Below are 25900 nucleotides of genomic sequence, written 5' to 3'. Positions count from 1 at the left end.
CATGGTTGCTTGACATTAAGTTAGGACACAATTTCACACACATTCACATGGGAATGTTGCAAATCATAGCACTCAAATTAAAGGCATATACAATGACAAAGCAACATATGAGTTCGTTGATAACTACTTATGACGTATTTGTAGAATCGTCACTTCGCATTTTAGACGGTCTTAACTTAAGACGAGAAAATTGTCACAATTTTATAATAAAAAGCGACTATTTAATAATAAACTAGACAGTTAATTTTCATCAGAAAATGTTAACATTTTATCGTAAAATGATCACATGTTAGTATATTAATTAGAATACAGCCCGTCTGAAACGGGAATTATATGACTAATTTCATATAAACATTTGGGATGTTCAGATGAATCATACTCTTCAACTGTAACATGTGGGACGAAAGAAAGATCGTCGAAAGAAACAAGAGTTATTGCATTTCCAATCTACCATAACAAAGCCATGTGATAAGAGCCTTCATTTGTTGGGTCATCACATTCATGCATACTATCCAATTCGTAAACTTTCCATACCAAAAAATACTAGAATGAAACCGTCATACAATTATGTTAATGTAAAACCGCCTCACTTTTAAAGTTGGACATTATCCACTTCTTCAATTTATGATCGATAGTTTATGTAATCTCACTATATTACGACTTCATAACAAAATAATTTACCGACTCTCTTGTCCTTATAACCAAATTTCTTGAAGTGCTAGTTTCAGTACTACCATACTCACATCTAATTTTATATCAGTAGTAATATAATAGAGGCTAAGCTGATGGTCACACTGGCTCTGATACCATCTCAAAAAACCATCTGAATCAAAAGTTTAAGCTGTTGGTTGAAGTCTCAAGATTGGTGTTATACTCTAACACTACCATCTTCCTATAAATACCTATCTCAACCATAGCAAAAGCATCACACACTTCAAACTTTCCATCCAACAATCCCATTCAATTCTTTCAACCTCACAACAACTAATCTCCAAAGCGATTTTCGAGATGGCAATCCGATTCCAAAGAGTACTCACTACCGCGAAACAAGTCCTTAGTAACAAAGTCCCTAAGGGATACATTCCAGTTTATGTAGGTGATAAAGCAAAGAGATATGTAGTGCCACTTTCATACTTAAAACACCCTAATTTCCAAGACTTATTACACAATGTTGAAGAAGAATTCGGGTTTAATCATTCGATGGGCGGCCTTACTATTACTTGCACTGAAGAAACATTCTTCAATCTTACTTCTCAACTCAAGTAATTAATATTATATCTTGAGCAACATGAACATAAACAATGTCATGTTGTTTCACAAATTGTTCCACTAACTTTTTTTTTCTTTGGCTTTTTTTGGTGCTGATAAGGAGCATCCCTTACCGACAGCTAGGTAATATCCGACGAGGTACAGGAGGGAACTAATGGACAAACCCCTCTTAAGTTTGGTTTTTTTAATTTATTCGCAAGTGTGTCAGGAATCGAACCCTGACCGCTTGTTTAATTTTTTTTTTTTTTTGAAGATGTAAATACTTCTTCTACATATCCATGAACTTAGGAGAAAAATCGTACAAATGTTGTACTTTTCACCCATTTGAATTATTCAGAAGGGTGGTTTAATTTTATATTTATATATACATTGATGAATTCATATTTTAGACATGATAATCACTGTTTTTTACGTACGAACGTACCTTTTTTTTCTTGCATGCACGATTATTGAGTACTTAGCCTACATAATAATTTTCAAAATTGCTTTTAATGTAAAACCATATCATGATTATTGATTAAGAGTAGTAAAAGGTCACTTACATTATCAAAAGGACAATTACAAAGTGCAAGGGGTAGTATCGAGCAAGACTCGTATAGTACCACCCTCTCACGTACTTTATGTAAGGTCTACCGATCCTTGCATTTTGAATAAATAGAGTCACTAAAGTTCAACAGAATTGTTATATAATTTAAATTCTAATTCAATAGTTTCTTAAGATTATATCCTAATTATAATTATAATTTTTTTAGTGATAATAGGTTACAAATTTCACTATATATGTAGCAAAAGATAACGTGTTTGTGGAAATCATGGTTATTATGATCATTCGACAACAAAAATAGGTCATTGTTCTTTCGTATACAAGATTTACTAAATTGTATACTACTTTTTCTATATATCCTTCTTATTTCTACTTTGGTGTCAAATGAGGCACAAGATCAGTATACTATGATATAGGGGCAGGACATTCTAACCTTTGACCTATTAAGACGATACCTCTGCTATAACCAGGCCCCGACCCGACTCCTTCCCCGCCACCCCTTTCCCCTCACCTGACATACCATGCAGCAATTATTAAGACGAACGTAATCGTCACAATTATCACAATCGCAATTATAATCATCACATTTACTTGCAATTACAAGAAATCACAATACAAATTATTATTATCACCCATATTCTACTCACCAACTTCACAACAGCTAGAAGTCTCTAATTTAATCGGTCAACATATTTTGAAAAAAAAATTACGTATGTTTATAATTGATCAACGTATTTTGATAATATAATTGATTAGTTCAATTATTTTATGGATAAGTGGCCTTTAACTCCTAATTAGACTTTAATATGACAGTTGAGTTGACAATTACGTTTATAGTTTACCAAAAACCAAAAATGCATTTTAATATCCAACAAATTTCTTTTAATACGGTCTTAACCTAAGATGAGAAAAATATCGTCATTTTATAATAAAAAAAGTGAATATTTAATGATAAAAAAATGTTATAACTTAAATTGTCACTTTCTAACAATAAACTGATATTAACTTTTTATCATAAAATGTCCACATTAAATCGTAAAATGATCACATTTTATAGGTCTTAATTTCAGACGGATACCACTCGTCTGAAATGAGAATTTCCATTAATATCAAGTTGAAGACTTGAGCTACAAGTATTCATTCTTATTAGTTTTCCTTCTTATTATTATCGTGAGGTGGTGGACTTTGTTATTCGATAAGTCTCTATGCGTTATTTTTTGATTTCACACACTTCATGAATTTTACATAACATAGGTTTGGAAAGTTCGAATTCAATAAAATTAAATTTTCACCCATGACACTTTTGCAAGAATAAGTAAATATCTTGAGAGACGATGGACTTATAATAAGTTTATTATATATGTGATCATTTTATAATATAAAGTAATATAGAATGGTATAATAAAAAAAAAAGGGGTACGAAGCATATAAAATAGGTTACTTACTTGTATAGTCACGGTCATTGACAAAATAGGTATGCTTATTATAAAGTACTCGTAGATAAAATTGCGTTAAAAAGCCACTTTGGGTCACGATAAAGCGGCGTTCACTCGTTTGTCAATGACTGTGACCATACAAAAGTGACTTTTTAACGCAATTTTATCTACGATATTGTGACCCAAAGTGACTACTTTAAAAAGCCACATAGTACCATAATCGACAATGAACTTTTTTTTTTCTGGGTTAATTTCAACTCATTTTAGTTAAGCACAACTCTATTCAGTTCAGCTACATTCAGTTCAATTCAGCTCATTTCTTTACAAATAACTCTTATTTAAGCTTCATTTAATTCAAATCAACTCCATTCAATTCAGTTCAGCCCAGCTGTCAGTTTAGATGTTTAGTTCAGCTCCTTTTAGTCGAAAAGAAAATGCCCAAACACATAAAAAGGTACGAAAAAAATAGTCTTACATTAACTTGATGTGAAACGGTCTCTCACAAGTATTTGTAATTTTACATAATAATGATTAATGATCCACTCGGAACTAAATATCAAAAAGTGTCAAAATCCAAAATTAACTTTCTTTACTTATTGTGTATGGACGAATGGTACAGTGTTGAATTGGTGCTTCTTCAATCCAGTACTTGTTTACGGCTTAATGGTACGGTATTGAATTGGTATTCCTTCACAAAAATTAATGTTTATCACGTACATTCACTGGACTTTGTACTTGCATCTGGATCTTTCCTAGATTTAATTAGGTCAATTTACATTGTTACCGTCAAGTCCGACGTAAAATCTTTATATACGTACTTTAAATGTATTAACCGTACACTCTAACCAAAGAAAATTTTTATATTTTACGGAGTATTCTATTTAGATTATGCTTAATTATTCATAGCCAATTTTATTAATTCCGATTTTCTTATAATCCGACGAACATAAGAATTACCTTTTTGTAACATTCGATATTAGTTGAAACTTAAAAAGAAAGCTTGAAGCTTAAAAAAACATAAAATTAAAGATTTGGGAAAGAGAGATCATTTCCTTTCCATGGTTCTACATATAAAATCCTACAACTAGATTTTTTTACTTTGGAAAAATCCTAGTAATCTTGATCAAACATACATAATCTAAAGAAAATCCAAGCAAAAGAACACTCACAAATTTTAGGCAAAACTTTTAATTTTGAAATCTTGTTATTCTTATTTTGCCCCTTAGTTTATACTCCCACCGTCTCATGCATTGTTTACTTTTTTTATCCTTTGTCAGCCGTATCTTAATTAAAGATAAACAAATAATTGAAACGGAACGAATATCTTACTACTCCATATAATATGAGCAAGTCGCAAGATAGTACTTAAGAAAAATTCTACATGTTCCAAATATAATAATTATTCTCCAACCTAGCAAAAATTGCCCTTTCTTTCCCTCTTGTACAACATAAAATAAAAAATCAAAAAAAATAATAAGTCAATTAATTAATTATTTTTAATTAAGTCTAGAGAATCTTTCAACATGTAATTATTCATAATTAAATTTTTATAATATTACAAAAAAATCCTTTAGGGTTCCTATAAATTGATGGTGCATAATGCACAATATTATCAATTCAATCAACCATAACAATAACAATATAACATAAAACATTATATCAACCATGGCAAACTACAATGCAATGTTGCTTCTGTCCTTAATTCTTAGTACAAGTATTATGGTTTTAGGGCAAAGCAATGGTGACATTGGAGTTTGTTACGGACTCATCGGCGATAATCTCCCACGTCCGAAAGAGATTGTAAGTCTCTACCAAAAACTCGGTATTAAAAAGATGAGGATATTTCAGCCTTACCCTGAAGTGCTTGAGGCTCTTAGAGGTAGCGGTATCCAACTCGTCTTGGGTACGCTAAACCAAGATATACCGTTCATTGCTTCAGGGGAAGACGCGGCTCGCGAGTGGTTTATGTCTCGTGTTCAACCTTACGTGAACGATATTGATATTTTGTATATCAGTGTTGGGAATGAGGTTATACCGGGGGAATTCAGCGAGTCGATTTTGCCTGCCATGGAAAACCTTCAGAAAGTTCTTGACAGTAATAATCTTGGTATGTCTATGTACTCTCTTATCATGTGTTTTAACTTGTTCGGTTTATGCCTTGAATCTGTTAGTTGTCATTCTGAAAGACTGACACTAGCTGATATAAACTCTCTAAGTCGCACCCTATCAGTTATTCTGAAAATGTGACTTCTGAATCAATAAAACTCTCTTCTCATATCTGCCTATGGACGTAGTTAACACACCATTAACCACGTAAATCTGTATGGTGCTTTCTTTACGTTTGCTTGTATCTTTTTTTGCTTTCTGTTGTAATTTAACACAATTATTTACAGCTTTTGGTCGAGTTTCTTTCTGACGACTTAACAAGGTTAAATGAGCAAGTTTGGATTTTATTGATTCAGCCTCATCCTAGGTCAAATTAGCAAACATTTATCATGTTTTTCAACTATTTACGGGTTTTGGTCAAATTGAGTCAAGGCAAGTTTCGATTTTATTGATTCAGCCTCACCCTAGGTCAAGTCTAGTCATGTTACTAGCAAACATTTATCGTGTTTTTCAACTATTTACGGGTTTTGGTCAAGTTGAGTCAAGGCAAGTTTGGATTTTATTGATTCAGCCTCATCCTAGGTCAAGTTAGCAAACATTTATCATACTTTTCAACTATTTACGGGTTTTGGTCAAATTCATCAAGTCAAGGCAAGTTTCAATTTTATTGATTCAACCTCACCCTAGGTCAAGTCAGGTCATGTTATTAGCGGACATTATTTATCGTGTTTTTCAACTATTTACAGTTTTTTCTAAAGAATTCATTTTCCATTATTTACAGCTTTTGGTCGAGTTGGTTCGTTTCTGACGATTCTGTTTCTTCCTTGAAAAAAATAGGTACGAAGGCAACCACAGTGGTACATGCAATATTATTAGGAACTTCATTCCCACCCTCAGAAGGCAAATTTTCGGACAAATCCGGTCCGTTTATCACTGAAATCCTAAAGTTTCTATCTTCACAAAAAACACCCCTCTTAGTAAACCTCTACCCATACTTTCCCTACGCTGAAAACCCGACTGAAATACCATTAGATTACGCGCTATTGAGTTCAACCGACACATTCGTCCAGGACGGACCTCTAAGTTACACAAACCTCCTAGACGCAATGCTTGACGCTTTCTACTGGGCAGTGGAGAAAGAAGGCGTAAATGACGTAAACATAGTAATATCGGAAAGTGGTTGGCCACATGGCGGAAATGGAGATCTTACGACTTCTGAACTCGCTTCGATATACAATAGCAATTTTGTAAAGCGGGTTGAGAGCGGTAATGGAACGCCAAAGCGACCACAGGCGAAAATTGAAGGGTACATTTTTGCATTGCTTGATGAAAATTTGAAGGAACCTGGAGTTGAAAGAAATTGGGGACTTTTTACTCCCACTTTGCAACCAAATTATGTTTTGTTTTGATTGAAATTGTAAATTATTTTTGGTTTTTTTTCATGTGTGAAACAAAGAAGGTTGGAAGACCATTATTTTGTTGATTTAATATATACGGAGTATATATTCAATTATTTATTTTTCATTTCTGATGTACTCCGTTCTAATCATTTGTTATTTCTCATAATTTATCAAATATATATGAAAACTTACTACGTCTTTTAACAAAATTTTGATTTCGGCCTCGTGAATTGTGATAGTCGATAGCTCAATTTCTGACTCTAAAAATGTACACAAAAACTTAAATGTGAAGGCCGCGTGTATCATATGTGAGACCAATCCAGTAACCTTATATACGTATGTAAATAAGCAATAACACGTATGTAGGCTTGGTTTCACATAATCACATGAGACGAAACAACCAATATGATAATGACCAACTCAAGCAACTAGACTTAACAAGGAAGCAAAAGAATCAATGAAGTTTGATAGTAATAAAGAGTACATTAGAAGTCAATAATTAGGCTTTGACTTCTAATGTACTCTTTATTAGATAGAATGTGCTCTAAGTGAACCACAAGCTAAAATGATTGTAATAAAAGGACACAGGAATTGTGGGCTTGGAGCTGAGACATTCTACCAATAATATCGATCACGATTAATAATAAAAGGGTCAGGGACCATAGTTGAATGACCCTAATAATACAAAGAGATTATTAACGAATGAATTGCAGGTCACTATCAAAAAGCCTAATATATAAGATTATCACCTAATATAGAAGGGTTAGTAAATGATATATGTAAAAGGTCTATAGTTTTACATAAAGTTAGTCTAACTCCGACTTACATAAGAATAATGTGTTCGACTAAACAATTTTGCATTAGATTTACCGGCTAGGTAAATACAAATTCGATGAGAATAAAGATTCCAAATTAACAAAATAAATATAAAATTTCAAATTAAAGAAAGAGCAGGGATCATATCCTTTCCATGGTCCTACAAATTCTTAAAAAATGATCATCTTTCCAAGAGACCGTAATTATATTGAGCAACAAGTATAATCTATAGGAATTTCCTACAAGAAAATAACTATGGCATAGTAGAACACTCACAATATTTAGAGCATGTTTGGCCGCGATTCTGAAAAATGAGTTTTTTTTTATCAAGCTTAATTTTTTAAAAGTGTTTTTCAAAAGCAGAAGCAACAAATTGCTACTTCTATTTCTATGAGCAAAAATATGGATTTTTAGCTTTAGAGAATTTTTTGTTTAACTTTTAGAAAATGTTATGTTTGGCTAAAAATTGTTTTTGAGTCCAAAAACACTTTTACAAGCTAGGCCAAACACACACTTAGCCAAATTTCTAATTTACATAATTTATGATCTTATTTTTATACTCCGTATCGCCAATTTACCATACCTTTTTAGCGAACACTAAAATACCCGTTCATCCCAATAATTTGTTTACCATAGGTACAAAGACTCGAAGAATATATAAAAGGTAAACGAGATTAAATAAGTGCATAATCACTAGATTCTCAAGAATATTTTATACTCCCTCGGTCTCAATCATTTATTTACCTTTTGATTAAAATATACTCAGACCCACCAAAAATTACACACTTTTACTCTCAAAAATATTGAAGAAGCAATCTTTTGGATTTTTTTGCAGATTTTTCAACATTTAAATGATGGAAACTTCCCTTAATATCACAGAAATTTCCTTGTATAAATTACATCGATTTCTTATAAATTTGCAACGCACAAACATTCAATTCTTATTACTCCATCCATGGCAAACTACAATGCAATAATACTTCTATCCTTGATTATCCATACAAGTTTTACAATTTTAGCACGAAGCGAAATTGACATAGGAGTTTGCTATGGACTTAACGGAGATAACCTTCCGTCTCCAAAAGAAATCGTAAATCTTTACCAAAAACTCGGAATAAAAAAGATGAGGATATTTCAGCCGTACCCTGAAGTGCTTGAAGCACTTAGAGGAAGCGGTATTAATCTCACCTTAGGTGTTTTAAACGAGGATATACCGGTTTTGGCGTCCGGGATAGAGGCGGCTCACTCGTGGTTTGTGTCCCATGTTCAACCTTATGTGAATGACGTTGATATTATGTATATTGGTGTTGGGAATGAGGTCATACCGGGTCAATTCAGCGAGTCGATTTTGCCTGCCATGGAAAATCTACAAATTGTTCTTAAGAGTAGTAATCTTGGTATGTGATCTGTTCTTACTGTTTTACTATTACCTTTCTATGTTTTACGTGTTGTACTCAGAGACGAAGCTAGGATTAAAAACTACTAGGGCTGAAATATCAATTTTACCTATATTTCTAATCGTAGTTATTTCTTATGGAGAAAAAATGTTATTGCGTATGTTTCTTTCCCAAAAAGTCCGTCCGAACCAGGGCCTGGTCGATTGTGTTTAGCTTCGTCCCTGGTTGTACTCAGGGACGAAGCTAGTATCAAAAACTACTAGGGCCAAAATATCAATTTTACCTATATTTCTAATCGTAGTAGTTATTTCTTATGGAAAAAAAATGTAACATTGCGTATGTTTCTTTCCCAAAAAGTCCGTCCAAACCAGGGCCTAGTCGATTGTGTTTAGCTTCGTCCCTGAAAAACTACTAGGGTTGAAATATCATTTTACCTATATCTCTAATCGTAGTTATTTCTTATGGAAAAAAAGTTATTGCGTATGTTTTTTCCCAAAAAGTCCGTCCAAATCAGGGCCTGGTCGATTGTGTTTAGCTTCGTCCCTGGTTGTAATAATTTTGTTAACATTTTTTTCCCAATGTCACTTTATTAATCGAATGATTATAAACCAACCCAACACGACTCAAAATTCAACCAATTCGTTATCGAGTAATAATTTTCTAACATTTTTGTTATCTTCTTTGAATTAAGGTACAAAGGCAACCACAGTGGTGCATGCAGGAGTGTTAGATACTTCATACCCACCTTCAGCAGGCAATTTTTCCGAGAGCGCCCGTCCTTTTATCAGTGAAATAATAAAGTTCCTATCATCCCAGAAAACTCCCATCTTAGTTAATCTCTACCCTTACTTCCCCTACGCTTCGGATCCGACTCATATACAATTGGATTACGCGCTACTGGGTTCAAGTAAACCATCCATCCAAGACGGAGCTCTAAGTTACTCTAACCTCCTCGATGCAATGCTTGATTCTTTCTACTCAGCAATGGAGAAGGAAGGTGTTAATGATGTCGATATAGTAATATCGGAAAGTGGTTGGCCACATGACGGAAATGGCAATTATACCACTCCGAAACTTGCAGCTACTTACAATTATAATTTCATACAGAGGATTAATGGTACTGGGACACCGAAAAAACCCACAAGCACAAATAGAAGGATACCTTTTCGCCATGCTAGATGAAGATTTGAAGCAACCCGGAGTTGAACAGCATTGGGGACTTTTTAATCCCAGTATGCAACCAAATTATGTCTTATTTAGTTGAATTTATCCAAGCTTGCTTTTTAAGTGAAGCGGATATAAACATATACTCTCTAGTCTCTACGTCTTATTTAGCTGAATTTATGTAGGTTTTTTAAGTGGAGTCTCTACGTCTTATCTAGCGACGTCTTATTTAGCTGAATTTATCTAAGTTTTTAAGTGAAGCAGATATAAACATATACTCTCTAGTCTCTACGTCTGATTCATTTGTTCTCTCTAGTCTCTACGTCTAGCTGAATTTATCTAAGTTTTACATATCTAAGGTAGCTTGTACTCGAATTGCATTGATTATATATAAGCTTACGACATAGAGTATTCGACAAAATTTGGATGTTACTCTGTACTTGATAACAAAGTTTTAAAAGCACTTCTCTAACTGTAAATAAGATCACAAAAGCTTGAATGAGACGGTCTCACGTGCAACACAAGATACCTAAGTATCCAGAATTGGTCTCGAGTGACACTAATTAATTGTATAATTTGAGAGGAAAAGAAAAAAGAAAGTTATTTGTATCAATCAATAATATTATTATCACAAACGACGCTACTCAAATTGTTTATCAGACACACTCTAAAACAACACAAACTCAAACTTACGTTGCTACATGCTCCCTAAAGAACGTTCATACAACTTAAATTTGGACCTCACAAACTCACACAAACAATTAACAAAAAAGTTATAAAACGGTCATAACATAAGATGGACCATTATCTAACCTATATACTAAAATGAAAATTACACACTGGTTTAGGCTTTTATTGTAAGACGGTTTCATATGAGAGTAGCTGAACACACAAACAAACGGTATACCCGAACAATAATCAACAATTTTCCGAAAGCTAGCGTGACAATCTTCGACGATGCTTCTCTTTTTCAGTCCTAGCGCAAAGCAATACGTGTTTCCCCAGGCGATCATAATGTAAAAACGGGTATTTAGCAATAACACCCTCTGTTAAACTATTGAATAGCGATGCTAGTCTTTCCGAATGGCCTGCTACCTACAACAAGAATACAAATAATTACATATATGTAAAAGGATCGTTTCACATGTTAAAACGGTTTTATGCAATAATAGGAGTAATGGAAGTACTAACCTCATTGCATCGAGTAATTGCAGTTTGAACGACATAATTACCCGTTTGGTCGAGAAGGATTTTCAAGAAGTTTTGATCTTCCATTATTTCTTTGATTATGCTTTCCAAATGTTCGTTTGTGCCAAACAAGATACATTTTTCCACAACGTGACAAGCGTATTTGTTCATACAAAAGTATGCAAATTTACCATACAAAGACCTTATTATTTCATTCGAAAACCGTTCTTGTGGCTTCGAAATTACATATTGTACAACATAGTTTCTGCAACAACCGAAAAAAAAATCAAAAAGGCGAAAAGAATTGATGTTATTAAAAGCTAGCATATTAAGGTAGCTAAGCGATGAATATGTGACTCATTTTCCAAGGAAAAAACTTGTATACCGCATAGGCATATAAGACCGATTTATACGGAGTATGTGAGATCACCTCATTTCCGAAAAACTAAATGAAAAGTATATATATGAGTATTTGGGCTGCTCTCACGTATGAAATAATGTCATACAGTACGGGCATACAACACTCGGTCCGCGTTCGCATGTTATGGCTAATCAGATGCTACCTATGTTGCTACGTATAATAGGCAATAAGTATACTTTCCCTAATCCATTACCTAAAAAAATGTACTTTTTTCCGTTTCAGCCATTTATTTACTTTTAATCAAACGTAAATAAATGATCAGGATGGAGACAGTATGTGAGTACTAAAGAAACAATACATAAAATTGCATATCCATGGTCAGGTAGGACATACCCATAATCATTTTGGGACAACTCGACTGCATGAGAAACGATTTTGTTCAGAATGCGATCACGGTGTGGACCTCTATGGCCATGTTCTAGACATATATGCAACGCACAACACCCGAATTTGTCCACAGCTATCTCCATAAAATGTTCAGCTATATCATCAAAAAGGGGCTACATTCAAACAAAAACACAATTATAAATCGATAAATCACTATGATTCGCCATTATCCTTCTTCACTTTATTTACGATTAGGATTATTACTACGATCCTACGAGTATACGACTATACGAGGTAGTAGAGTAGTGTCGACCTATAACATTTTATTTACCAAAATAAGCACACAAAAGAGCTTGATAAGTTAATAACTACTTGTATCAAGATAATTACATAAAACAACAAGCGGTTTTACAATGATATCTACGTAAAATTATCTTATACTAGTGAAAACCGATATAATGACAATGTATAAATATTCAATGAAGAAGAGAAGATTATAAATCATACCATAATGAGATCATATGCAGCTGGTCCTTTGAGAGAAGAAAATAATTCTGTGACAAAATAATAACTGTTCATATTTGTAATAAGAGTCAACATGACTTCCTTCATCATTGACAAAATTATTGACTTTTGTTCAGCATTTTTTCCATCAATCTTCTTGATTAGTTTCTGCATCGCACGAGACCTATAACAACCAACACAAAATCAATTAAAACGTATACATACAACATAAAATCACAAAAAAATTCATAAACGACTTCTATTATTACTATAAAGTTTCAATTTTGAAACAATCCTTTGGTTGTTTTGCTCATTATCGTGTGATTTTCAAGTTCTGGTCAATCTCGAGTCATACCATCCATCATGTCCAATTTGACTTGAGTCACTCGAGTCAAATAACTTTTGTTAGACCCGATCTCTTTGTTTGGTTGGTTATTCTTCAACTAACCAACCAAACAAAGTCGATTTTTCTCATGACCTGATTTCAAAACCCGTCAACACCAAAAACAACATCAATCAACAAGTACAATAGTTCAAGGTATGTACCCATGATTATCCAAGCAAATATCAACAAAGTATCTCTGATTAACCATAGCAGCCTTTAAAATTAGGGTTACATCTTGATCATCACAATAATCCAATAAATTCTGAAAAAATTGACCACCATTATGAGTAACAATTATCTCCCTTAATTCATCCTTAATCTCACTAATTATCATCTTAATCTCTTCCTTATTTGCTTTCTCCAACATTTGATGAACTAATTTACACTTTTGATGATCTTTCACATAATTACCAACATTTCCTCTTAATTCTTCCCAACTAATCCCCAAATTAATTCCATAATTCTCATTCCTAACCCTATTAGGATTATAATTATAATTATAATTACCCCTAGAACTATTATAATTATAATTATAATTATTATTCCGAACCCGGTTACGAGAACCCGAAAACTGATTATTCCCAGTAATTTCAAGATACCATAACATTGCTAAATATTCATCCTCAATTCTACTGTTAATTGCTCTTCTCCTATTCATCGCCGCGGTTGCCGAAGAATTAGGGATAATTCTAGGGTTTTGATAGGAGTAATTATTATTGCTAAGTATATGATTAGCAAGAATATTATCATGATTATTGTAGTAATTAGGTCGTCGGAAAAGTTCGGAATTTTGAACATTAATTGGGGATTCTGAGATTAAATTGAGATTGAGATTATTGAATTGTTGTTCTAGGGTTTGTTGTTGTTGTTGATAATTGAGTGAAGAAGAAGAAGGAAATGAACGCCATTGAAATTGATTAGGGTTAGGATTAGGGTTAGGGTTCATGGTGGAAATTAGAAAAGGGAAAATGAGGTTTTAGGGTTTATGGAAATGAGGGTAAATATTCATACAAATGAAGTAAATGAGGTAAGTGAGGTAAATATTTAAAATATAAAGAATTGGGTAGTTGATTTGGGTTAAAGTTCTTAATTATGTGGATTTCTTGGTGATTGGTTTAAGTAAAAAAGATTAGATTTTTTTATTGTGGAAGAAGATTGAAATGTGATATGTGATTATTAAGAGTATATTTTTGATTAAATAATTATAAAAAGGGTAAAAATAATCAGTTTAGTGTATATGTTAAGTATAATATAATATCAAGGATGATTTTTGTCCTATTTTATAAAATTAGTTTCTATTTTCTATCATAAAATGCTAAAGTTTGTATATTTTATTCCCTAATGCAAAGTTTGTATATTTTCTTCCTCAATGCAAAGTTACACTATTAAATATCTTTATATGTTAAGGACGAAGCTAAGCACGTGCTGACCAGGTTATGCCTCGGGTGAACTTTTTGGAGAAATGTCATTCATGTTTTCGAAAAGTTAACTTGATCAGAAATGTTGATAAAATTTGTATTTTGGCCACTGTCGATTTTGAATTTAACTTTTTTTTTTTTAGAAGAAAGGAGCAATAGATAAATAGAACAGAAAAAGAGTTAAGAGTACATCACGGGGGAAGGTCGGGGGAAAAAGGCGCACAGGCCAAAACAGAGTCTAAAGTACAAAGGTCTACAACAAAAGGAGGGGGGTGATCCCACTCAAAACAACCCGACAAAGTACTAGAGTCTCTAATGGAGTGGTGGGCAATGGCATCTGCGACACGGTTGGCCGATCTCTTCTCAAATACAAGCTTCAAATGCGGGTAGTCCTGCAAGAGGGTCCTACACTCAAGAATAATGTTAGTAAACGGTCCACAGGGGACAGAGGGGCATAAAATTGAGGTAACCGCATCAAGACAGTCAGAGGCGATCAAGACATTATTCACAAGGACTCTAGAGCGTAAAATCCCATCCCGAATAGCAAGGACCTCACAAAGGTAAGGGTTAGGACCAAGGAAGCGGGTGGACCAACCTAAAACCCAGGAACCAAAACCGTCTCTGATGACACACTCCAGGCTAGCTAAGGAAGAGGAGAGGGAAAAGGTCGCGTCAACGTTGGTCTTAAACTAACCAAGCGGCGGAAGGGCCCAGCTCAAAGGGTAGCTAAAGGCATCAAGGTGGGTGGAACTCGTAACGGGGGCAGTGAGAGAACGGTTAGAGGCACAGGTCCAGGCAAAGGATTGGGAGGCGACCGAGGCACAGAAGGTGGAAGGGGAGGGAGAGGTGGATGCGGGGGGAGGGGGGGAGGTTAAGTCACAGCGTCGCAGCCAAAGGCGCCAGAGGATGAAGGTGAAAAGGGTAATCCAACTACGGGATTGGGAAGTGCAGTTGTCATAGATCCAGTGATGAAGGTCAGCATTGAAAAAGGAATCAGAGACGTTAAGGATAGACCAAGAGTGGGAGGCAAAGCTACAGTCACGGAGGGCGTGGAGAGAGGTCTCGGGAATAGAGGGGTTAGGACACAGTGAGCAGGACTAACAGGGCAAAATGTTCTTACCAAAGAGGGAAGCTTTGTGCGGTAGTTTGTTCCACCACACAAGCCAGGGGAGGACTTTGATTCGAGGTTGGGTTGGGAGGTCCCAGAGCCAGTTAAGGTTATCAGGGAAGGGAGAAAGGGTGAGGGTGTGGGTGGGACGGCACAGGGAGGAATAAGCATCACTGACAGAGAACTTGCCTTTGGGGGCAAGGGAGGTGGAAAGGATATCGGGTCTAGGAATAATTGGGATGGGGATGGAGAGAATGTTGTTGGTGATGTAACCGGGGAGGACGAAGTCAAGGGAGTCAAGGGCCCAAACTCCATTGGAGATAATAGAGCATAATTTAGCAGTGGAGGAAGAAAAGTTTAGGGGGCCTAGAACGAGGGTTCTGAGAGGACCAAAGTCAAGCCAAGGGTCATCCCAAAGGCTGATGGTGGAGCCGTCTCCAATCTAACTTAATCCCTGACTATTCCTCCATTATGCAAGGGAAATGAGATAGCAACGCTATGGCATTGGATGATTTGGAGTTCCAGTTTTTTTTATCTCATATGTGTTTTGAATTTGATCATTATTGCATATTTGTATCGGGTTAATATTTTATTTGTACTTTTTTTTTCGAATTTATTACACATTTTTACCAACTTTCTTATATATTAATACTTGCTTTCCACTTTTAAGTATCCCGGACCCTTAAGTTTTACTTCGGTTCTCAAAATCGTTTTAATTTTTATTCTTGATTTAAATTCTAAGTTTTTATAAAACACATCCGGACTTCGATTTTTTAAAGCCTATAAATTTACTTTGGCTTTTGTATTACGTTTCACTCCCTTTTTGTTTTTTACTTTTCCTTTTTATATTTTCGTATTTTCGTATTTTGAGGTGTACGTTCATCCATGGACGGTTTTAAAGGATGATTTATGTCAGCCGACTCCAAATCATTTTGGGATTAAGACTCTGATGTTGTTATTCGAGACAAATGATGAGAACACGGTACTATACCTCAGTATCACATGATAATTGGCCATTAATTTTTTATATTATTAGGTCTATTTCATTTTTCACATTCCTTGTCTTTTTATATACGAGTACAAAGGAATAGATAACAACTCATTGGGATGGAGGAAGTACCTTGTAAGGATGAATGTTTTCGACGTCATATTGATCTAAGATCAATTGAATAGTTCGATTCGGGCCGACTAATGAGTCTTGGAGTAGTTTAATATCAGCCCAACTTATCTACTAATTGGGCTGGGATAGAGATCCAAGTTTATTGGGCCAACATACACATGCGAATATTCGGCCTATAATCAATCAAGCTAAGTTATTGTTCTTCCTTTGCTAAATGCTCAAGAATTATGACATCTTGTCCACACATTAAGGTTTTGTATGAACATGAATTAGTTGATCATGAGTCTGTCACCCTCGGGTGGCTTATCTATTATGCCTGGTTTGCTGACTATCACGTATGCCCGAAGGTTTACCCAGTGCGCACCAAAGTCTAAGGCCTTGTTTGGATAGAAGGATTTGGAAGAAAAAGAAGGGGAGGGAATTGGAAGGAGACAATATCCATTGTTTGGATAGCAAAATAGGGGTGGAGGGATTTGGAGGGGAAGGATAATGGATCCCTTCATTTCCTTCCTCCAAGCCAAAATGTTTCCCTTCCAACATAGACAAGATTTGGAGGGAAAACTCCACCTCTCCATTCTCCCTCCCCTTCCCTTCTCTCCCTTTCCCTCCCCTCCATCCCCCTCCCTTCCCTTTCCCTACACTTTTGCTATCCAAACACACCCTTAACATTATTCATTTTCTTACATCCAAGTTATCGGTTCATGGCTACAAAAGCACTGATCGGATGCTTGCGTATTATCTAGGACTTCTCTGAGGGCTATGCCAAAGTGGTTAGTTTCGTCTTCTGAGATATTGGGTGGGGTTTTCTGTCTCTGTGTAGACTCTTCAAAATCTAAGTATGAGTTCATGTTAACGAAGAATACTCTAACGAGTATACTCTGAAATCTGTAATTCCTCAAGATCAATAATATTCTTCCCTTCTGCCTGTGGACGTAGCTAACAAATTGTTATTGAACCACGTAAATCTGTTCTCTTTTTCACGTTCTTTATTTATCTTTCTTACATCTGTTATAATAATTGCAGCTAATGGAATGTGTGAAATGTTGGTTCATTCGAGTTGACTTATCTGTATGTAATACTGCAGAAAGCGTATCCAGTTGATTGACGCCTGCATAAAACAATAACGTTATGAGGACTCGCCTTTTGTTTCACAGAAGTTTTCCATAGATTTAAGCAAAATTACTATTTTCATATAAAAAAATCCTAGAACGGTTGAGCTGAGCAAACAGAGCGACTAATACAATGAGTTTTCCTTAAATGACTTATTGGACTGAGATTTCGTCTTCTACTTGTTGAATTTACAGATATCGAATACATTAAAACAGGCTGTTTGACTGTTTCTGATGTTCGGCATCATATCAGAGTCTAAGGTTCAAGTCGAGGTTTGATTCAAGTGGTGGAGCCAGTGTTGGTGGCGGTTGAGCCACTTGAAAATCAACGCGATAACAACCTGGCCACATCGTATTTGCAGGGCCATCAATAAAAAAACAGGAACTGCTATTATGCTCAGCATCTGAATCTCTAAATCTTGCAGCAATCGCATACGCTTCTCTCTGTGATTTCTGTACCAGGGACTGTGAATGCACACCAAGCGACCGATGCATCTGTGAAGAACCAACTGGCCAATCCATCACCGACATCATCCGTTGAGAATGAAACCTTCTGGCAGCACCTCTTTCTCGCTTATGCGCATTCTGATGACCACCTAAAGCCTGAGAACTGAAAAACTTTCTCCTGCAGAAATTGCAGGAAAATGTCTTGACAGGAACTTCTTTCGAACCTGAACCTTGTCCTTTCGATAAACCAAGATTTAACCAGCCTCGATCATTTGTTTTCCGCTCGCCTTGATCATTGTTTGATGATGCATCACTCACTCCCTCATCCTGAAACCTCATCCTTTCGCCGTAACTCTATAAACTCAAGAGAATATCAGTAGAAAATCGATGACTCGGAAACTTTGAATTGTATGAGTGATTTTAAGGTGGGAGATGTAGACATTATATCAGATGTTTAGTATGTGTGGACCCATTTAGTGATGCTTTGCAACTTGCTAAAATAAGAGACAATCATGTATTAGTCATACTGTTTGGCTATGTATATGAAGCTTAGGATTCCACTTTGATATGTTTGTCTACTTTTGCTTTCTCTAGTTAGTTATCATCATACTTATACCAACTTTACATGCCACTTATCTACTCTTTGGTGTGACCTAAACAACACCAACACCAGTTGACTACCTGACAAACTTCTTCACCAACTCGATTGTCGGCATCTCTGTAACCTATCGCTCAGTTTAGTTCAGCTCAGCTCAACTCTATGCAAATTTCAGCTTATTTCAATTCAGTTCAGTTCATTTCAGCTATTTTCAACCTCAAAAAGAACAGGGCCTTTCAGCTTCATTCATTTTAGTTTAGCTCGGCTCTATTCTGTTCAGTTTAATTCAGTTCTGTTCATCTCTTTTTTGCAGAAAAGAATATGGCCAACATGTTTCACCTTTATAAGATTAGGTGGGGTAGGAGATCATAGCCAAAGTGTTGATAATAGAGATATCATACGAAGTATGTATTTTTGGTAGTATATGCATTATTGGTTTAGCTCCATCACTATGTTATCCTATTAATTAAAATTTAAGAGGCTCATATTTGTGATGTTCCTGATGTATGGTTCTCGTTCAGCTAATATAGTAATGTCATATCCAATGAGATGGAAACCACTCAAATGATAACCTAAATCAGTGTCAAGAATCATTAATTGGGTTTTAGCAATATCGGATGAAAATTTTCATCCTGGGATTTCGAGGATAATATTAATGCCTATTTCTACATGAAAAATATAAATTTACTCTTTTTTGACCTAAAAATTGGACCGAAATTCACCGAGAAAGCTTTCGTTTCTGGTGTCCTGGGCCCTCGATCGGAAAAGAGCCCGTGGCTCTGCCACTGGCCGCTGTAGTTAGGTTGAATTTGAATGATCATAAATTCTCAGGTGAAATGATTTCATGTACCAAAGTGGAACGAATTGAGAGGTCCCGGGTTCGACTCCTCACGGAGAGTCTTTGCGATTCTGTCATCCTAAGGATGTCTTACATGACACATGTGGTTTGCGGGATATTGCGTATCGATGCGCTTTGATTCAACCCCTCGTCACCAAAAAAAAAAAAAAAAAAAAAAAAATGATTTCATGATGCGAAAAGTCACTTATATTCTTTTCCAATTTTTTGTCGATTAGTAATTTCATCTTTTTTTTTTTTAGTGTAAAGATGTCTTTTAAAAGACTTACTAGTGGATAATCGTGTTTCGTCGTTATTCGTAAAGTTTATTATGATGTTTTTTTTGGTCTCATACTCACAACTATCTTATGAAAGTTGAAAGGATATGTTAAGACTCTTTTAGTATAGTAAAAATAGTGTAGTAATATCAAATCCTAAATTATTTCAACCGCTGCCACTCTCTTCCACACACCTCCTCTCCTCTTCTCCCTCTACTCGATCGCCGGAGATGGGTTCTCCTTTTAACCTATCTCCAGCGATTACCCACGTCTCTTGTGTGTCTCGGTCCTCTTTGGCTTCGTTTTACTCCGCTTGCTAGTGTCGGAACTGCGCTCCTCGATTGTCCGGTGGACTGGCCTGGTTTGGGTGTTTCGTTTCGTGTCTCTGAGGTCGTTCTGTTCCCTCGTTCTCCTGTCCTGTCATCGAAGGTCTTGCATGCAACCTATGGGTGTTTCCCCTCTCCCTCGCCCCTTCCCCCACCCCTGGTAGGTTTACATCGTCCTTGAGGTCGTCTGTCTTGTCGACGAGCATAGCTTTGTCTTGGTGTCGTTGTTTTTGTATATGGTGGTGGTTTTGGGACAATCTGGTGTTTTCCCTTCCCCTCGCCCCTTCCCCCACCGATCGGTCCCCTCTCCTGTTCTTGTTAGTGTCGGTCTGAGTCGTCATCTGGTTTGGTTTTGTTGCATGTAAGCCGATGGTCTTGGGGGGTTTGGTTGGAATTTGGAGTCTCGGAGTCTTTGTCGGGGTTTGGTGTGGGTCTGCCGTGTCTTCGTGGTTTGTTTGTGGGGTCCGTTTTCTTTCTTTGGTGGGAGTGAGCCCTTGACTGCTAAGCTCCTTTGTGTCTGTTTGAGGCGTGTTTGGTAGGGTGGAGTTGGGATTTTGGTAGTGGCGTTGATTGGGTCCGATGCGGTGGTTTCCACTTGTTAATGTTTTATCTGTATGTACCGTGTTTTTTTATTGTACCGAATAATAACCTTTATAGGTTTATCTTATCGACTTCTTCATGGATGTCTGTGGTGTCCTGTCCCCTTATCTATGGGTTGTTTGCTTTAGTTGTCGGGTTAATAATGGCAAGGGTTGCTTTACATGCAGTTTGTATTGTGCCCTTCTCTATCCGGATTTCAGAGATAGTTTTGGTTTGGAGGTTGTTCAAGTGGTTCTCTTTATTGCCAGGATTTCACTTACTCGCTTTCCTGGAGTATGAGTCCTATGGTCAATGGGTTCAATTTCTAAGGTGTAGGAGAGTCATCTCCGCCGATGGCAGACTTCGTCGTCTTGCTTATCTCTTTTTCTTTCTTCATTCTTTTCGTAAGAGTGGAAGTACATCTTGTCATAGCCACTCTGTGACTCGTATGTGCAGAAGTCAAGCGTGCTTTTGAAGCTGGTTCGGGTGTTCATGGTCAATCCTCCGTTCTTTTCCATTCTGCCATCAATCTAGTTTATCTTAATGTTGTAGTTTTAGTTTCAAATAATGTTTATGTAACCACTAGGTATGGCTTTGTAATGCTAGATTTAGCTGTCGGGATTCTAGTGCTACCTAGTCGAATAACTTACTTTGTAACATTGTAAGTTATTCTCCTTATGCTGTCAAAAAAAAAATATCATATCCAGAAAATTTTCTATCTAGGATTTCAAGGATAATATAACGCTTATTTCTACATAAAAATATAAATTTATTCTATTTTACCCTAAAAGTTTGACCAAAATACACCAAGAAAGCTATTGTAGTTAGGTTGAATTTGGACGATCATAAATTCTCAAACGACATGATTTCATGATGCGAAAAGTGACTCATATTACTTCTTTTCAATAATTTTGTCAGTTAGAAATGACGTGTTTTATTTTTTAACTATTGAGTAAGACGTCCTTATTAGTGGGAATTGTGGAAACTGGTTAATCGTGTTTTTGTCGTTTATCGTAAAGTTTATTATGGTGTTTTTTGGGGGTGAAGTGGGTCTTACTCACAATTAGCTATGAAAGTTGAAAGGATATGTTAAAAGTCTTAAAACTGTTTTAGTATAGTAAATGTTGTCTGTGTTTCAAAGAACAAGACTATCTATGTGGGTGCTTGCATTTTGTTTGGGAGATCTTATTTGCATTTGGAGGCATGTCAAATGTACAATAGCAAAAAGCATTATCAACCACTAGAATTTTTGGTGAACTCTTTGTCGGCTTTTTTTTACAATGAGTCCGTATAACACATGTTAAAGATACGTAAAAAGGTAAGTTCACACAAAAAAAAAAACCAACCTCCTAAAGCCTCGCTCTTTTAGACCGAAACTATATGAAATTATGAACTGAACTGAAGAATAAAAATGAACTTAGCTTAACTACATGAACTGAATTATTTTCATAACAACATAAAGACTTCTCTATGCATAAATATCGAAAAATTGCTTGATGTGATAAATATGAACATGTACGAATAATGCGAACGATAATTTTTCTCGAATCTTGATTCTAACATGGTATTAGAGCTCATCGCTTTGTGCCATGGGTTTGATGAACCAAAATTGGCCCGACGAACAAAAGAAAAAAACATGCGCGGCAAGGGGGTTGAAGATAACTCCCAGAGCGTCCTACAACGATGGATAAGGAAAGGATGGACTACTTTATATACCAAAAAGCTACTCCTATTCCTTAACTTCCGATACTTTGAATTTGTTTTTTTTTTTTTGGTACTTAAGAGGGGCAAAAGCCCCGTTATCTAACTACTAGCTATTACACGGGGAATAGCTACCCCAAGGATATCTTCTCTAAGAATGTTTCGCAAGTCCGTAGGTGGATACTCTAAAAAATGTACTATCGTACTAGCTTGTACTCCTCGATTAGCCATAAGATCAGCTGCCCTATTCGCTTCCCGATAAGTGTGCTCCAATTTTACCTCCCAATGAGGCTCGGCTATAAGCTTCTTACAGCTTTGGACGATAAATTTGAGGTTGTTGCTCATGAGCTGGTCTTCTAGCACAATCTTTACGCAAGGCGCATTATCCGTATGGATTAAAAGTTTGTTAAACCCAAGCATTTTAGCTTTCTTCAAACCGACTAAAAGAGCTAGAAACTCCGCCTTCATTGACGAACATGTGCCACAGGAAAAATAAAAGGCATTGATATAATTACCCGTCTCATCGCGGAAGATACCACCACCTCCTGCTGGACCCGGATTGCCTTTAGAAGCTCCGTCTGTATTTAATTGGACCCAACCATGTGGAGGGGGAAGCCATCTGATAAAGATTTCGACATTCGGTCTTCTAGGCTTAGGAATGAAAAAATCGTAAAAATCAAAGGCATGTTTCGAACTTGCAAACTGTTGGGCCAAAAAAGCATACGGGTTTGTAGGGTTTTCGTTATCCCTTCCGAAGACAATGTTGTTCCTCCATTTCCAAATCCACCAACACGTAATGGCGAATTGCATCGGCCAATCTTCCTCGGAATTTAGAACTTCATTGCTAGCATTCTTATCAATCCAAGACGGGAACTGGGAATTGTAGAAGGTATTCGAATTTCGAACACCCACCAGGTTCCAAATTTGCCTAGACACGGGACAAGACCTTAACAGGTGTTCCGTGGTCTCCTCCTCATTATCGCAGCGGGGGCAAGTTGGGTTGTCTCCCAACTTTCTTATCACACGGTTAACATTAACCATAAGACGGCCATGGGCCGCAAGCCAAAGGAACATTCGGATACGTTGTTGGACAGGTAGCCTCCATATCATTCGCCATGCCGGAGACTCGGGTACGAGAGAAGGTTCATCACCCTTTAAGAATCCTAATGCCGATTTAATGGAGAATTTCCCTGATGTAGTACCTGACCAATACAAGGTATCCTCGAGCTCATGATCAGATTCGAGGTGAATTGATGCCATTTTTTGAAGAACATCTTGCGGCAGATAATTAGAAAAATCATCCCATTTCCAACCATTATTTTCACACCACATATCACTCACGGTGAAGTCTTGAATTTGTTCAGGTACGGGTGCTAAAATATAGTCAGATGGGCGTAATCCGTCAACCCATGCGTGATTCCAGAAAGAAGTACGTCTTCCATTACCGACTGCGTTAGCTGTACCTCGAATAATGGTCTTGGATTGCTCTGTTATTCCTGCCCAAACATTGGACATACCATTTCTTGGCTGGAAGACGTCTATATTACACCGGTTGTTACAATATTTAGCGCGTAAAACTCGTGACCAAAGCCGTGTTGGCTCAGCTAGTACCCTCCACCCGAGCTTCGTCAAGAATGCTGCGTTCGCTTGCCTCGCTGAAACAACCCCTAAACCACCCATAGACTTCGGTTTCTGTAAGTTCTCCCAAGACACGAGATGTATCGACCTTTTGCTCTCGTCCCCGCCCCATAGAAATCTTCGAGATTTCTTATCAATAGTATCGCATATAGAGCGTGGGATTTTAGCCGATTGCATACTATAATTGGCGATTGTAGTCAAGGTAGATTGTACGAGAGTAGAGCGTCCTGCTATTGATAGACGTTTGGTTGCCCAACCCGCCAGTCTCTTGTTGATTTTTTCCTCGAGATGGGCAAAAGTATGACGGGTAACACGACCGTTGATGGTCGGCATTCCTAGGTAAATTCCTAGGTCATCCGTTTCTTCAAATTGAAGGATGGAACTCACTGCATCTTTTATATTATGGTCCGTGTTGCTAGAGAAGAAAACTCGGGATTTTGCCTCACTAACTTTTTCCCCTGAAGCGCGGCAAAAATTATCAAGAACGTACCTTAACACAAGAGCTTGATCCTCTGTGGCCTCAGCAAAAAGTACCATGTCGTCGGCAAAGAACAGATTAGTTATGCTTGGTCCATTGCGACAAAAAGTAAACGGTCTCCAATTATTATTACGAACTTCCTGATCGATAGCTTGTTGAAGTTTCTCCAAGCACATGACGAATAAATAGGATGACAGGGGGTCTCCTTGCCGAACTCCCCTTGATGGGATAAATTGAGCAGTCGGTTCTCCGTTCCATAGAACTCTCATTCGAGTTGAAGTTACACAATCCATAATAACATCAATCATTAGCTGAGGAAAACCCATATCCTTGAGAGTGTCGTATATAAAACCCCAACGAAGACGATCGTACGCTTTCTCGAGGTCGATTTTAATGGCCATATACCCTTTTCTTCCCTTCTTTTTCCGCATTGTATGAATCGCCTCCTGGAAAATAACTATGTTGTCCGTTATTTGTCGCCCCGGAACGAACCCACTTTGCGTTTCTGAAATCACGTGTGGAAGGACCCGTTTCAGTCTATTTGCCAGCGATTTGCTAATGGTTTTGTAAGCTACATTGCATAGGCTGATCGGGCGGAATTGGGTGACTAACTCCGGATTATTTATCTTTGGTATAAGAACTAGGTGTGTGTCATTGAGTCCCTCTGGCATTCCTTTTCCTTCTAGTGCTTTTATAACCATTTCGCATAAAGAGGAAGAAACGAGATGCCAATTCTTTTGATAAAAGAGAGCTTGAAACCCGTCAGGACCCGGAGCTTTAAGCGAACCCATATGATTAATAACTTGCTCTATTTCAGCTATAGAAAACGGTTTATTTAGCCACTCCCAATCATCATTGTTAAAATCTTGGAAAAGATTCCAGGGTAGTTGATCATTTTCAATTTCTTGCTGATCAGCAGTATATAACTTCTTGAAATAGTCCACAACAATATTCTTTATACCTTCCGGATTTTCAACCAGCTCTCCTTCTTCATTTTTTAACGTGGTTATCCGGTTTCTCCATCTTCGTACTAGAGTACTTACATGAAAATATGAGGTGTTGCGATCTCCGTCCTTAATAAAATCGACTCTTGATTTTTGGTACCATAATAATTCTTCCTGTGCTAGAACATCGTCCAAATCTTTGCGCAAATTCGCTTCCAAAATAATCAAGTGTCGTTTGCGAGCAATGGATAATTCACGTTGGCATCCTGCAATGCGCGCTAAGAGTTTATTTTTTCGTCTGAATATATCGCCAAAAACTTCCGAGTTCCACGTCTGAAGCTTCTGAGAGAGGCAATCTAACCGA

At 36.6% G+C, this 25900-nt stretch overlaps 4 protein-coding genes and 1 pseudogene across 4 annotated transcripts; 3 read left to right on the top strand and 2 right to left on the bottom strand.

The window, feature by feature from the left end:
• Positions 1-912: 912 nt before the first annotated feature.
• Positions 913-1351, top strand: LOC141648441 (auxin-induced protein X10A-like). Its single transcript, XM_074457104.1, has one exon. It carries the CDS (start codon positions 1009-1011, stop codon positions 1264-1266), a length of 258 nt encoding a protein of 85 aa, XP_074313205.1. The 5' UTR covers positions 913-1008; the 3' UTR covers positions 1267-1351.
• Positions 1352-4860: 3509 nt separating this feature from the next.
• On the top strand, positions 4861-6904 carry LOC141646460 (putative glucan endo-1,3-beta-glucosidase BG4). The gene is made up of 2 exons (XM_074454342.1): positions 4861-5356; positions 6193-6904. Exons 1-2 carry the CDS (start codon positions 4915-4917, stop codon positions 6762-6764), a joined length of 1014 nt encoding a protein of 337 aa, XP_074310443.1. The 5' UTR covers positions 4861-4914; the 3' UTR covers positions 6765-6904.
• A 1568-nt stretch (positions 6905-8472) lies between these two features.
• LOC141648438 (putative glucan endo-1,3-beta-glucosidase BG4) lies at positions 8473-10416 on the top strand (annotated as a pseudogene).
• A 330-nt stretch (positions 10417-10746) lies between these two features.
• Positions 10747-13965, bottom strand: LOC141646459 (pumilio homolog 12-like). The gene is made up of 5 exons (XM_074454341.1): positions 13119-13965; positions 12576-12756; positions 12075-12241; positions 11324-11585; positions 10747-11227 (listed from the first exon to the last, which is right to left on the bottom strand). Exons 1-5 carry the CDS (start codon positions 13901-13903, stop codon positions 11069-11071), a joined length of 1554 nt encoding a protein of 517 aa, XP_074310442.1. The 5' UTR covers positions 13904-13965; the 3' UTR covers positions 10747-11068.
• Positions 13966-17961: 3996 nt separating this feature from the next.
• Positions 17962-18498, bottom strand: LOC141649955 (zinc finger protein 7-like). Its single transcript, XM_074458619.1, has one exon. It carries the CDS (start codon positions 18496-18498, stop codon positions 17962-17964), a length of 537 nt encoding a protein of 178 aa, XP_074314720.1.
• Between the last annotated feature and the right edge of the window lie 7402 nt (positions 18499-25900).

This window comes from Silene latifolia, chromosome 3 (genome assembly GCF_048544455.1).
Source record: "Silene latifolia isolate original U9 population chromosome 3, ASM4854445v1, whole genome shotgun sequence".
Classification (NCBI taxonomy): Eukaryota; Viridiplantae; Streptophyta; class Magnoliopsida; order Caryophyllales; family Caryophyllaceae; genus Silene; species Silene latifolia.
This window is presented reverse-complemented; position numbering and strand designations above follow the sequence as displayed.

What these genes read in the sequence shown, in the direction of transcription:
- LOC141646459 (XM_074454341.1), bottom strand. Translation starts at nt 13,903, where the DNA reads ATGAACCCTAACCCTAATCCTAACCCTAATCAATTTCAATGGCGTTCA. An exon ending in TTGTCCCAAAATGATTATGG is followed by an intron (nt 11,586 to 12,074) that starts GTATGTCCTACC and finishes CGGTTGTTGCAG; the next exon opens with AAACTATGTTGTACAATATG. An exon ending in CAATTACTCGATGCAATGAG is followed by an intron (nt 11,228 to 11,323) that starts GTTAGTACTTCC and finishes TTCTTGTTGTAG; the next exon opens with GTAGCAGGCCATTCGGAAAG.
- LOC141649955 (XM_074458619.1), bottom strand. Translation starts at nt 18,498, where the DNA reads ATGAGGTTTCAGGATGAGGGAGTGAGTGATGCATCATCAAACAATGAT.
- LOC141646460 (XM_074454342.1), top strand. Translation starts at nt 4,915, where the DNA reads ATGGCAAACTACAATGCAATGTTGCTTCTGTCCTTAATTCTTAGTACA. An exon ending in TCTTGACAGTAATAATCTTG is followed by an intron (nt 5,357 to 6,192) that starts GTATGTCTATGT and finishes TGAAAAAAATAG; the next exon opens with GTACGAAGGCAACCACAGTG.
- LOC141648441 (XM_074457104.1), top strand. Translation starts at nt 1,009, where the DNA reads ATGGCAATCCGATTCCAAAGAGTACTCACTACCGCGAAACAAGTCCTT.